Source organism: Falco punctatus (assembly GCF_963210335.1).
Source record: "Falco punctatus genome assembly, chromosome: 13".
NCBI classification, from domain to species: domain Eukaryota; kingdom Metazoa; phylum Chordata; class Aves; order Falconiformes; family Falconidae; genus Falco; species Falco punctatus.
The window spans coordinates 6109029-6123148 of NC_137593.1; the positions used below are offsets into that span (position 1 = coordinate 6109029).

Here is a 14120-nt window from a genome sequence, read left to right on the forward strand (position 1 = left end):
AGCCACCAAACACGCTGTGAACACGCCCCATATCACAGCTACTGCTCCTCCAGACCAAGACACACCGCGGTTTCATGGTTTGCTCCCCGAAAGAAAGTGCTTCTTACATAAGTCGTGGGATGTCACTGACAGGCACAGTCCCATCATGTGTCTCATTTTCCCCATCCTCCTCCTCCTCTTCGCTGCTTTCCGACTCCTCGCTGGAGGAGGAGTAGTCCGTCACCTTCTTCAGAGGGCGATTGGTTTCTTCAATGCGCAGCTCCCTCAACTCTTTGGCTAAGGCCGTCAGATCCTAAGGGGGATGGGGGCAAGAAAACAAGGAAGCGATGGCTATTATATTTAAAGCGAGGAGAATGTCACATACATCTCTTCAAAAGCCAATGCTAACAGCACGAGCAACAAGAAAGAGCTTTACAGAGTCATTACAAACATGAGACGAACGTTAAGACAATGTTTGTAGCATGTAGCATTTATTAAACAAAACAAAACTGATTTACGCTCACTGAAAAATCAATAGCCAACCTCTTCTTTTTCTGTTTGGAACGTGTATGTGCATATATATACACACACTTATATGTATATACACGACAAAATTATATTTGTTGGAAAAGGTGAAGTTCAGTCACCATCATAGTAAACTGGAAAACAATGTCATTTCAAAGATTGGCTCGGAGAATTTCTCCTGCAGGGTTTTCTCTTCTTTCAGACTTCTCAAAGAGACCCCGTAACTGTATTTATTCTGTAATAAATGCATTTGGGAAGGAAGCAATGACAGCGTCTCCCATGGAGTGGTGCAATCCCCACGTCAAGAGCTGCTTCCGTGGTGAGTCTCCGCTGTCGGGTGGCTGCCGAGAGGCGGTGAGGAGCACGAGGAGAAGCGCCCAGCTCAGCCAGACTTTGGAGTCACAGCTCTGAGTCAGCCACACGATAATTAATAAATAAATAAATAAATAAATAAATAAATAATAAAAAAAATTTCCCTCAGCGGGACCCATTAAGCACTTTATGTGAAATGTGGCAGCCTACAAGCTAAGGGGGAAAAAAACCAAAAAAGCCTTGAAACGAGAAAAAAATGATAGGAGCAGTCCCAAAGCCTAGTAATAATTTTTCAGTTTACCATGACTTTGATGAGGTCTCAGACCCGACAGTCATATAAAATAGACACTGCTATTTCAAAACAAGGAACATGGCAGGCACCGTGTAGAAAAGAGACTTTTTGTTATCTTACATGCTTTTATAGCAATGCAGGGGGAAGCAGTAGGGCAGAAAAGCATGAGAGCTCGAATTAGAATGGGTTAGAGAACTCTGTTGCACAAGACATGCACATGACGAACAAAGCATCGCAATTGTCAGTCTTACCATTTCTCCCTATATTAGTGACCGAGGTAGGCATCAGCGCATTCGGTCAGAGATAAAGGATTAGGGAGAAAGAAACTCATTGAAAAAGACTAAATTCCACAATTGTCTTACGGCCATACTCTCATTTACTGCACTTCCAGTTTACCGTTCCAGCAGGGCGACTACGGCAATATTAATTACGGTTGCAAAGGAAGCTCTTAAAATCTATCCCGTCGACACGTGAAGAAAAGGATGGAAAACCTCTATGGCTGAGATGCAAACCCGGTTTACTTTTTAACCGTGAAGCAGGAATAATTTGCAAGCCGTTTGTACCGTGGTTATTGCTGACCCACACCTCCCGGCGGGCTCCCACCGGCGGACAGCCCCACATTCTGCTCCCAGGTCTGCCCTGCCCGGCCTCTGACAGAGGGGAGATGCGCCCATGGGCGTCAGAGCACTTTGCATCAGACCCATAAATGTTGGTATACCAAAAAAAGCTTTTTTTTTTTTTAAAAAAAAGAAAAAGATCAATACCTGCTTCCTAGCAGGTACCTGTGATGCGTATTACATATCCCTCTCCAGATGCTCTCTGTACCTTTAAAGAAGGGCTCTTTATCATGATTAAAGACAGAATGTGGTATTTCAAGAGTTTATTTTTGAAGCCAACACGTTTGGGATTGAAATACAGTCAAATCTGCAGTCACGACAACTAATTATTTTAATTAGCGCTGTAGCAGCTTCTATGATGTGATTGCGTTTTTTCCTAAATAAGAATCAATGACAATTTCAACAGCTTAACAATGCTTTTTCCATTTAAGAGTATATAAAATATGCTCTTCATTGAGCACTTGCCTTGGAGTTGGATTGGAGCCTTCTCAACTTTAAAAAAGACTTCAGGACTGTGTAAGAGTCTTAAAATCGCAGCTGGACTTGCTGCAGCGTGGGGCTAGGACCGAACCCTTCCCTATCACAGGGACGGACCGTGAAAATTACTTCTGGTTTGCACCTTCCATTTCTAACATGCTTCAAGGCACCCCACCAGCCTTCTCTGGTCGTCACTAGAAGACAGTCAAGTGTTTTCAACCCCAGCTTAAATAGTTTTTAATAACTAATTTGGAAATTGTAACAGCAATAACACTCCCAGACAGCATCACCAGTTAAGTCATATTCCCTAGTTATAGCTTGGCCTCAGGATGGTTGATTCTTTGATGCTATCGTTTTCTCTAAATAACGAGCACTTTGTAGGATTAAATGGCTTCGCTGAGTTGCTCTTGGACCAAAAACAATCTGACAACTAGAAAGAAAGTGCTCTGTAGTTCCATGTGTTTGAACATTTGAAACGTTACTACTAAGGGTGACATAACACGTAAGTTAGCAGTATCAGTGCTCTTTAATTACTTTTAATTACAAAAACTTCTTTAGATTTAATATTTGCTGGAATCAGACTGGTTTCCAACAATCACGTAGCTCATTGACCTTGAATTTAGCACACACGCTGCCTCTATTTAGACACTGATTTATGTGCTTTTTTCTTAACAAAGCACCACATTAAACAAAATGCTTTGCTCATGTTTTATCCAAGAGAACAAGTTAACTAACTGGCACACCCTCCTTCTTTCATATCTTCTATTTTTAGAGGAAAGAGGCTGCAGCAGAGGCTGCCAACAGCGGTGCTTCCCATTGCAGCCCCGCAGGCACCAGTATCGGCAGCGTGTGCACAGCGATGCACGTGTGAGGCAGGTGAAATGCTACATCAGGAGTGTTTGTCTTTTCCCATAATCATTTAAACATTCACTGCTGCCAGATGCATGTGCATTTAAAATATTACCATACGGTGAAAAAGGTGTAATTTAGGTTTCTTATTTTTTTAAGAGGATGGACAGAGTAGCATCGCCCATTGACATGCGAGACGGCTCTGCTGACTCTGGCTTTGCAGCTGATGGTCTGGTCCCTGAGAATTAATTACCCATGGTGTTCCACCACTCCGTTTTCCTCTATTTGCCAAGGCCTTTATCCAAATTTAGGTTAAAACGCATTTCAAACAGCGCTCGATGGCCCCACTGAAATCAGCGGGCAGCCGGGGGCTGTCGCTGCGAGCAGAATGCGGTGAGCGGTGCAGGCTTCCCGCAACACCTCCACCGGCACCAGCAACCTCCGCTCTCGCTCCTCCTGCAAACACACCGAACAGGGCAGCACCGTTTGCTCCGTGTATGGACGCTGGGCTGCTGCCCGCCACGGCCGCCACGCGAGTGGCACGGCCAGGGGGTCTCAGGCAGCCCACGGCTGAGCAGAACACAGCGGTGCTGCTGCTCCCCTCCCCGCCGGCACGCTCCCTACGCTGCAACGCAATCGTTCGGTCGCCCGTCTGACCCGAGATTGCATCGCCGCCTTTTTCAATGTCAGCACCAAGAAAACCCGGTTTGACATTAAGTGCTATCTCGTCAACCTTGCATAGGCATGACCCACTGAGAAAAGATATCACTAACCTCATCTATAGCTTTCTTATAGCTCTGTGGGTAAAGGAAGAATAATCAGCATCAGAGGAAACAGATCGGGACAGGAAAAAGCCAGAGGAAGGGCAAGCAGGTTAGAAATAAAATTAGAATTGTTAGCTCAACGCTGTGGAGTGTAGAGAAGAAAAACAACATCAACAAAACATTAATACACATTAAAAAAGAGCAGCAGTGGAAATTCATTTTGTTATTAGGCCAACACTGCAGTTTTCAAATACAAATGTCAACAGCATTAAACATGGAGAAAACATTTTGGATGAGATTTTGCTCAGAATAAAAAAGCGGGAGCGTACAGAGACCGCTACCGGGTTTGGGTTTAAGCTGTGAAGGCTGTCGGGGGCCGGTCGCCCAGCCTTCCCGAGCAGAGCATCCCTCCGCTGGGCTGCTGCGGGGGGACATGCACCACGGAACACAACAATGTGCCATCGGCAACCACCGTGCCCAAGCTAGCAAAGCTCTTAAGCATCTGCTTCATGTGAAAACACAGGCTTAAGCGCTTTCCCCTAGACTTGGGCTCCTGATAAAAACCCATGCACTCTCTTAAGCATTCAGTTCTCCCACGGGCTCTCGCCGTACTGCTGCTCTGCAGTCTCGCTGCTGGAGGAGCAACAGTACTTAGCCGCTTTCTCGGGGTCCCCGCGGCTGTGCTACCGCACCGAGGGGAAACATGGCCAAGCCGGCTGGCAACATTCCCCTGGGAAATAATTTAAGACTCACAGCGGGTCGGCTTGGTCGCGTCACGTCCCTGTTGTCTTCCTGCTTTACCTTGGCGGGCTCATGGGAGAGCACAGGGGACCCTTCGGGCTTGGCGTTCCCTGGGCAAAAGGCAAGCGGAGAGAGTGGGAATTAAAATGCTGAAAGCTGTCGCTCCATCCTGTCGCCTGGGACAGGTGGGCGCGGGGGGTTCATCATCATTTTCCTTCTGTTGTCTCGAAAAGCCCTCCTGCTCCTCTGTGCTTGACTGTCACTGCAACAAGTCTCCATCAATACAGCAACAGAAGCCACAATCCAGCCTGGCCCCCACTGACAGCCGCCCTCTCGCAGCGTTACTGCCCTTTTTTCTACTCAAGAAACAAATTCACTTTGCTAAAGAGCAGGGCGTGTGATAAATTAAAAGCTCTGCAGCATCTGACATTGCTAGGACATTATTTGTCACAGGCTTCCTCATTAGTAAAAACAAAACTATACCGAAAAGGACAACTGGTGATAAACCCCTTTTATTGTCTACCTGGAGCGATGATTTCAACAACAGACACGTCATCTTACGGCCAAGCCATAAAAAATTCAAAGCATGGAGGCAACATTTGTTTTAATGTGCTTCAGCCCTGGGGATTTATACTGCGAGGCTGCGCCAGAAATGCAGATGGATTGGTTGTATGTGCTTTAGCAACTCCTACTGCTATTAAATGGGGAATGGAGCATCTTTCAGAGTGGCTCTAGGATGAGAGGAAACAATTCGGCTAGGAACATAAACCCAGCGTCAGCACGGCTGCCTGGCAAAAGCATTTTAAGAGAAAACTTCTTAGGGGCTAATTCACTCTTCTGCTCCCATCTCAGGCTTTGCACAAGGACAAAGCTCCAAAAATAGTATTATATACCCACCAAAAGTGAAAATCACTCCCAAAGAAACCATCGTAGAAGAAGCGAGCTTGGGTTGATGACGACAGGCAGCACAGTGGTATTTTTTTTGTTCACCCTAAAGCATAATCCCCACCTCCTTCCGTACCAGCTCCTTGGCACTGTGATGCCAAGCGCTGGAGCAGCGCATGATGCCCTGGGCATCCTACATCCACGTCCAGGCAAAAGGAATGTCGGCATCTCTGTTTGCAAGGAGGCCGGCTGGTCACAGAAATACACCAGAAATGATGAATCCTTTGATTCTTTTAAATTTTTTAAAAAACAGATCACAGACCTCTTGCCCCGCCTGCTTACCAAGCAAGCCTGAGGAAGCGTGCCTGGTGCTAGGGGATATTTTCCAGAATCTCACCTCTGACTCGGTTGCGCTCGCTGGAGCCAGCTTGGGAGCCGGGCTGGGAGCCGCCCTGGGAGCTGGGCTGGGAGCTGGGAGTGCTGGAGCTGGAGGAGCTGCCACTGCTGGTCCTCTGCAGCGGGCTCTCCACAATGGGCTCCGTCCTCCTCAGGTCCGGGTTGCTGCGGGAGCACAAAACAGGGTCACCGTCAGCCTGTGTCACACACACCTCTGGGGCTTCAGACCCCTTCCCACAGTGGCAGGGACAGTTGCAAGGGTGAGGGGACACCTCCCCTGCTGGAGAAGACAGGGCTGAGGTCCTCTCTTCTGAAGCTATTGAGCCTGCAAGCCCCACTGATGGATGATGCAGGGTTAGACGCTGAACATCGCATCACAACCATGACGAAAAATGTGCTAGAGAAACTTTCTGCTAGAGAAACTACTGCTTACTTTGGCAAATTAGGCAAAAATTAAAAGATTATTTGCTCAGAACTCCCTTTCAGCCTGTAGACGCGCAATGCTGGCGTTACCTAATTAACCACCAATATTCATCATAAAAGCAGGAATTTGCAAATAGCAGTTAGAGAAGTATTTCAGTGAAGAAAGGATCTCAGGCTTGCAAGAAGGCACAAGATCACTTTTACCACTTATTCACACTTCCCAATTTTTATGGCTTCTCTTCAAACTTGCATCAGATATCCACTTTTCTTCCTTGAGTTCTCTCACCCTTGTGAACATGCATAAATCTAGAATAAAAAGCATCCTCGATACGCAAAGAATGACTAATATCTCTCTGGGCATCAGATGCTTTTAGGAGATTAATTCTTATTTGGCACTGAAATGACATCAGAAGACATGTTCACGCAGAGTTATCCAATTTGGCTTTATACAATACTTCTGTTAATTGATCTTATTATTCAAAGTCCTGTTAAAAATGTATAGAAAGCTTTCTCGCTCAAGTTCAATTAGGACATTGCGTACTTAAAGCTGATGCGGTATTAGTGCCACATGACATAATGCAGTTGCAGTCGGAGGCCGGGCACATGAAGTGCAAGGTCTGCGGGGTACGTATGGTGCATCCCTCAGAACCACCACGATGGTGCAAACTGTGCAAAGGCCCATTGGCATAACAGGCTCGTTGGCAGAACCATCCGGACACTGCCTAGCATGGGCATGATGTGAAATCCCTGCCTACTGTTACTGACACAGGTGGGTAGTGAAATGATGGGAGCGAGACAGTGGCTTTCTGCGTGCAAGGAAATATATCCCCCCGTTTGGTACGACGGGGTGACAAATAAAAGCGAGCCTATTTTTATAATATTCCAATTTATGCATGGGGGGGAATCAAGAACCAACAGGGGAGATGGTTAAACAGGAAAACTGGAGAAATGTTACATTACTGTGAGAGAAACAAAATATAAAATCATTTCACTGAACGCTTAAGTTTAATGGATATGGGAGCATCCTAATCATCTCTGATTTTCATCAAACTGAAGGCCTCCATCTTGTGTTGTACGGCTGACATGTCCTTAGCTAAATTAACTCATGAAATGTACTTGAAAACTGGCAATTTATGTATTTACCTGTACTGGCCAAGACTGGGACCTGGAGGCTGCAGGAAACACTGGGCAACCTTCACCTTGAACCCCAGACTCCCATTACCCTTTTTACTTTCTGTACCATCCCTTACTAGACTATGCAGTCCAATATCCCCTGCATTTTAAGTTGTCCTTCAAGCAACAGCTAATTAAAAGAACAATGTTTTCAAGGATTCAAAATGCTTCAGCCTTGAGCAATAAAGAACAAAGCACGATACAATTTTTTCCCCCTCTAATTAGAAAAACCAACAACAACAACAACAACAACTACTTGTCCTCCTGCTACCCCTGCCAGCTACTCTAAGCTGCTGCCCACTGTGAGTGAGTTTGCCGATGCATGGCTGGGGAACTGAGCTGGAAAGGCAGGCGTATGCTGAAACTGGTGACAGCACATGGCTATGAACATCCCAGCCTTTGCTTTTTGACCTCATCCTGAAAGGACAAGGCAGGAAGAAGAAACCGAGGAGCTCCATCACACAAGGCTATGTGGAACCCCGAGAGTTGCCTGTCTGAGGTCTAGATTTGCTCATGATGCTCTGCAAACCAGCCACAAGCTCTCGCATGACTAAGCCCTGTTTTCTTCCATCCAGCTCTGAGCAAAGCCTGTCAACTTCCCTGCTTGTTTTAAGCATGCCCAGGCATAGCTCCGACATGGCAGGATCGGGCCGCTGCTGTGGTGCAGCGTCCTCCCTCGGGGTGCTATAAGCACACCCTGCGCCCTGCTGGAGAGCTGGATCTGGCTAAGCTAAAGGCCTTAGTCCTAGGAAGCCAGAAGGAATTTAATCCTTGATCTACATCTAAGGAAGATCTCACCAAGCTGTACCACAGTGTCTGTCTCCCAGCACATTCCTTGGTCCTTATCTGTGAAAAGCTGCTCTGATGCATAGGAAATGTATGGTATGCATCACTGAGATCTCCCCGCTGGCTTACGTGGGTGCCCTTACATGCAAGGGGTGACGATGGGAGAACCAGAACCTAATTCCGCTAAAGGGAGCACCCAAATTCCCGTTTGGCCCCACAGCAGGAGACACTATCCATCTCCAAACCCTGCAATGCCCAGGAACGTATCCAGCCCAGGGAGCAAAACCTCCAGGGATCCAAGCACTCACAGCCCTTGGTACAAAATACTAAGAGGTGCAAAAGTTCACCCCAGCGACAAGAGAAGCATTGCAAAGCTGGTGGTTCCACCAGCCAGCTAAAGCCGGGCTAAACTCTAGCCCATGCTGGGGCTCCCCAGCTGGGCGATGCTGGGAGGCGTGCAGGCGGTAGCGCACTGGGATCGCTCCTGCCCATCCCCCTCGGTGTCCGTACCTTGCCCGAATGGGCTGGGAGCCCAGCCGGGGCCCCAGGGCGCTGCCATTGCCCGGGGAGTTCTTCCTCGCCAGAGCAGGGGATATGGAAGTGGTTCGTTGAGGCACCTGGAAAAAAACCACGGAGACGGTTGCCGTCACCCAGTCTGCCCCACCACATCAGCCGGCCGTTCGCCCATCTGAGAGATCACCTTCCAGCACTGCCTTAAGACTGGATTTCCAATTGATTTCCCACTGAGAGATGGGCAATGTTTATAGCAATTATAAACCACAACGCTCTTGGCTTTTAGAAGGAATCGCCCAAATGCGAGACAGAAACGAGCTGCAAAGGTGCATTCAGGGATGCTCCCGGCAGAGCAGCCCCGAGCAACACCCAGCGCAGCCCCGCTACCATCAGGCAGGACATTTACTTTTCCAAAAATGAATGTATGCATACACACGCAAACACACATATAATTTAGATCTAACAAAACCCAGACATGTAATTTTTCAAGTAAAATTCAGACTCAAGTGCCATTTCAGCAGCCAAGGTGGAGTTTTTAGCATCTCTAGTTTGGATATAAGGCTGCCAGCAGGGAGGTGGTGCTGACTGTGGTCAAGGTGGGCACACAAGAGCGTTGACAGTGGAAAGATCCAGACCCATCCACCTAACACTCGCATTAAACACTATGACTGTCATTAAGCTTCAGATGATGCTGCTTCGGATGGCTCCCCACCACTGCCACCAGCAGAAACCCAAAGCCAACCATGGCAGGTAACCCTGGAGCCCCATCCCGTGGGAGCACAGGCATCGCTGCGTGGCTGCAGGTGCGGTGGTCTCACCCCCCGGCAGCGCAGGCTGACGTGGAGAGGCACGACGATACTCACCATGCAATACCTTGCACCAGGTAACAGAGCGGCCAAGGGCTCGGCGGGATTAGTGAAAAAATGATTAGGCTTTGTTGTTTTTTTTGAGAATAAACACACAGTTCTGTTAGGCAAGATGAAAAGATTTAGAGAGCGAGTGAGCTTTATACCCTGCGGCATCGCTAGCTACAGCTTGTCTCATTAAAAAGCCATCTCACCTCCAGGCAGGGTACTCTGCAGTCAGGACTTGGGGAGTTTTTTTACCTTCCTCTGAAGCATCCAGCCATAAGCACTGGCAGAAACAAGACCCCGGACCACAGAGACAGCTGGCCCTGCCTCACGGGGCAGTCCTTCAGCTCCCGCTTACAAACACATCCAACCCACTTCGGGCACTAAAACGCAAAGTCAGACTCCTCATGGGTATTACACGACAGGCTTAAATGCGATCTGGTGGCGACCCCTTCCACAGCTCGCGTTCCCTCAGCCAAGGGGGAAAATACCCCACGGTGCTGGAAAACAGCTTTTTCCCAAGGAGCAGGTGCTGTGGTCTCACTGCATAGTGCATCACTGCTGTTACGAGATGCCCTTCTCAAAGGACTCAAGGCAAAACCCAACGTTACATTGCAAGGGTTTTTTCAAAATTAGGTTACAGCCAGGCAGCCGCCCTCCCGCACTACTGAAGAGCAAAGCACATGAACAGCTCCAGGAGCTGTTGGCTTCTTTTCCCTTGTAGGTGAGCAGCAATGTCTCCTCTTGCTTGGTGGTAGCAGAAATAGGGGCATTATTCACCCATGTGAGAGGCCACCACAGATGCCTCGCACAGGAGGCAAGCTTACCTGGTAGCTGGTATTTTGCTCTTGAGAAGGCAAGTCACTTACTTTGTTAACACATAGAAAAACTGCCTCTCAATCAGGGCCAAATACTGCCTCACTGTCACTAATCAATTTGTAATCATTTATTCTCTGCAAAAATCCTCCCAGGCTGAGCACCGATTCGCTGTAAGGGGGACTTTAATGGCCAAGTGATAATTCTTCCCAAATGAAGGTGTATAAACAACGCAATCGAAATACTGGTCCAGAAGAGTCTTAATTAAAGAGGTACTGCCAGACGCTGCCAAAATGTCAATGAATGTATAAAGCTTCTGGAGCCCTTACAAGTCTTCCATCAAATATTGATTTCAACTGGAGGCACGGTACCGGACTAAAAAGGACCTCTCTTATTGAGTATGACAAATCTTATGTTCCTATAATTCTATTTAAACAGAAGGTTGTTTTTTATCCTGGGGAAAGGAGATATTAATTTATTTTGGCCTCTGTCTGGGCTCGAGAACCTTCTCTGCTGGAGGGCAAGGCTATTCTGCAGCGCTGTCTGTGCACCCGAGAGCAGCTCCCAGCACCTTGCGCACAACCTGCCTTGGGAAACGCAGCCCCTGGGCAGGTGGGTACCCGCCGTGGAGCCACGGGGATGGGCTCGGTCCTGCCCACTCTGCTTTGCGGGAGGTGCTGAGCGCAGCACCGTCCTGCAGGGGCTTAGCTCTGGGATTGCCTCTTTGACGTGCTGAAAGTGAGGAGCGATAGTGTTACCTTTGGTGGAATGTCTTCCTCCTGCCGTAACCAAGAACTTCGGTCAAACTTTTCAATGCGAGGGGGCAGAGGAGGGTTTTCTGAGGTGGGGTCCGAGTTCTGCCTTGGCATCTCAGTGCGGTGAGAGGTCACCGTCAGAGCCTCCTGAAACCCAGCCAGTCCCTTTGCAGGCTGTTCATGCAGTGACTGAGACCCAGACAAGGAGCTTCCTTGGGATTTCACAGTGACCAGATGTGGAATCTAAGCACCAAGTCAAAACAGAACTATCAGTACAAAATGAAAAAAAGAAAAAAAAAAAAGGAATAATAAAAAAAAATATTAAATTTTGATTTTTTTTTTTTTTTTTAATTTGGTTAGCACTTTGGATGCACTAAAAAGCCCCCTCCGGTTTTTTGATCAGCACTGCCTTGGTTTCAGGAACTTCTGACTTACATCGCTTCAACACAATGTCTAGGAAAAATCACGCTCGCACAGCTCAGCCTTTTAAAATCAGGCAACGCCATGCTCCAGTGCTGACTGCTCCTGCGTGCACAGGGTGACACAGCTCGTATGCCAGCCCCGCGCCGTCCTGCGGGTACCACCCCAGCATCCTGCAGGTACCACCCTGGCATCCTGCGGGTACCACCCCGGCGGGGCAGGCTGCTCCCTCTGCCAGCCCCGCACGCACCGTGCCCGCCCCAGGCGCTGCCTGACGCTGGCCGCGCTTCCAGCTCCCACGCCTGCACCTCTATGGCTGTGCTAATGAGGTTTGGCATGGATTTTCCCTGTTAAAAATGAAAAAAATAAGGAAACCATAATAAATAATAAGTAATAAAAAAAAATTGTCAGGAATTCTGAGGCATAGATGGCTTAAAAAAATATCTTGAGGCATGAGTTTCTACAGGTCTAGGTAGCCCCTATGCCATGGATCAGCCCTACAGATCTAAAGTTTACGAGTGAAAGGAATACTGACTTTCTGTTTTGGGACATCTCGGAAATTCAGTAAGTTAGTTTGTGAAATCAGAGCTTCTTCCAAGGACCCTGTGAAGCTGCACTCCTTTATACAGAAGGGCTGTAAGTTTTATTTGACATTTCTACATACACGTCTATGTATGCATGTGCACGAATCATGCATATATGTGTACGCATGCATGCATTTACATGGGTCTCTGGGCTTCAAGCGATTTTTTCATTAGTATTTCACTGCCAAACGAAAGTCTTTGTAGTTGTTGATGACGGAGGTTGCTAAAAAGGACACTGAAAAATACTTGGTCCATCAGAGAGATTACAGTGAAGTGGGGCTTCATCTACTTCCCAATATATAGAGACACCACGCACAGTGGGCAAAAACCAGAGCTGTATGTTGAAGGGCTTTCCTGCACGTATTTTATTTAAAGCTGGCATTGTACTGCTGTCCTACAGATGCGTGTGCCACGCATCGGTGGCATTTATTTGGGCCATTTTCCCATAGAAAGCCCAGCTGGACCGGGAGCAAAGGCTTTGCACTCCCCTCCGAAATCCCTGCTGGAGCCTGTGGATCTGCGGAAGCAATTGCAGGGGCTGGACCAGAGCCAGCACCGACATTCCTACAGCTTTCGGTGGCAGAGTATTTACTTACAGACCTCACGGCTGAGAAGAACTTTTAAAATAACGATGCCCCTCCTCTGTGACGGTCATGGTGATCTATGCCCTCTCCAGATGTGTTTGTGACTGATGTCAACTCAATGGAAAACCAAAACAAAACCTTGAATTAAAGCTGCAAAGAAAGCAAAACCTCTTTCTGATGATCCTCAGCATCAGAGCATCCTGGGTCTTTTGTACCAGGCGCTGTGGTTTCAGTCCTTTACACAAACCAGATCCAAAGAGGAACAGAGCAACTGCCGCACTGGACCAGACCAGCAGTTCCTCTTGGTCCTCTAGCTTGTTTCTGGCAGTAACCAGTATGCGATGCTTCAAAGGAAGGTATAAACCAGCGTGATGTTTCTGACACATGGAGGTGACAAGAGGAATCCGCTCATGAATGTAGATGCTGCTCTTACTCACGAATATGCTTAAGGCTGAGAAACCAGGGAGCAAGACACTATTTCCCTTTGATCTGCTCTTTTCCTTGTTGCCTTACCAGCACCCCAGCATCCTGGCTCCGGTAGGTGAGCCTGCCGGGGAAGGACCATTACCTGCGGGTCCACGGGTCGGAGCAGAGGAGGGGTCCGGGCTGGCTGCACACCGCTGATGCTGAAAGACTCTGACCGAGGAGGCAAGTTGGGGTCAGAAATCCTGTTGGCCACCTTGTGGGGCATGGCCGGCGAGCTCTGCCGATTGAGCCGGGAGCGCTCCTCCACCTGCGGGGAGAGGGGGAGGGGTGAACGCCCCACAAAAAGCCATTTCCAATTGAAAACAAAGGCATGTATACATATATATATATAGAGAGAGAGAGAGAGAGAGAGGGAGCGAGCGAGAGAGGAAGCTCTCTTCTTTTTAGGTATATCATGGGGTTTGTATGATCACAGAATCCAAGCTACCTGGCAGACTGTGCAATAAATGCCTTTTAAAGAACCAAAAGGACTATTTGTGTTTATGTGTGTAATTAACTTCTGAATATGAAATGGAAAAATAAAGAAAAGGCAACATGCCTTTCTAGAATACGACTCCCGAGAAGCCCTTGCTTCTTCTCAAATGTATCTTTAAGCAAGATCCTTCTCCTTCACTCCTATAAGCACCGCGAGGAGTGCTTTTGTTTGATCTGAATAAAAGAGTAAACATGGCAGCCAGAAAATGGCTGGCTTTGATCTAGATTTAGTGAGGCTGGCACCTTGTCATGTACGGAGGGGGAAAAGTCTCTATTACTGATAGAGAAACAAACCCAAAGCCCACTGCTTTCAGCTACCCTTGATCGAAATACCGTGGTTTCAGCTAATCCAGACATATGTGCAGTCTGGGTGCTCCTGCAGTTAGGCTGTATGCATTGGTATTCATGCAGCATACAC

At 47.8% G+C, this 14120-nt stretch overlaps 1 protein-coding gene across 4 annotated transcripts in view; it reads right to left on the reverse strand.

The window, feature by feature from the left end:
* Positions 1 to 14120, reverse strand: part of TNIK (TRAF2 and NCK interacting kinase) — a 162972-nt gene that overhangs the window by 18641 nt on the left and 130211 nt on the right. For 3 of the 4 annotated variants that reach the window (XM_080410540.1, XM_080410538.1, XM_080410539.1), the window contains 6 exons: positions 13311 to 13475; positions 11158 to 11397; positions 8730 to 8836; positions 5839 to 6002; positions 4569 to 4666; positions 108 to 292 (listed from right to left, as the gene is read on the reverse strand). In XM_080410540.1, the coding sequence (XP_080266666.1) occupies positions 108 to 292; positions 4569 to 4666; positions 5839 to 6002; positions 8730 to 8836; positions 11158 to 11397; positions 13311 to 13475 (959 nt within the window). The remainder of the gene's footprint in view (positions 1 to 107; positions 293 to 4568; positions 4667 to 5838; positions 6003 to 8729; positions 8837 to 11157; positions 11398 to 13310; positions 13476 to 14120) is intronic. The other variant, XM_080410541.1, reaches the window with a different exon arrangement.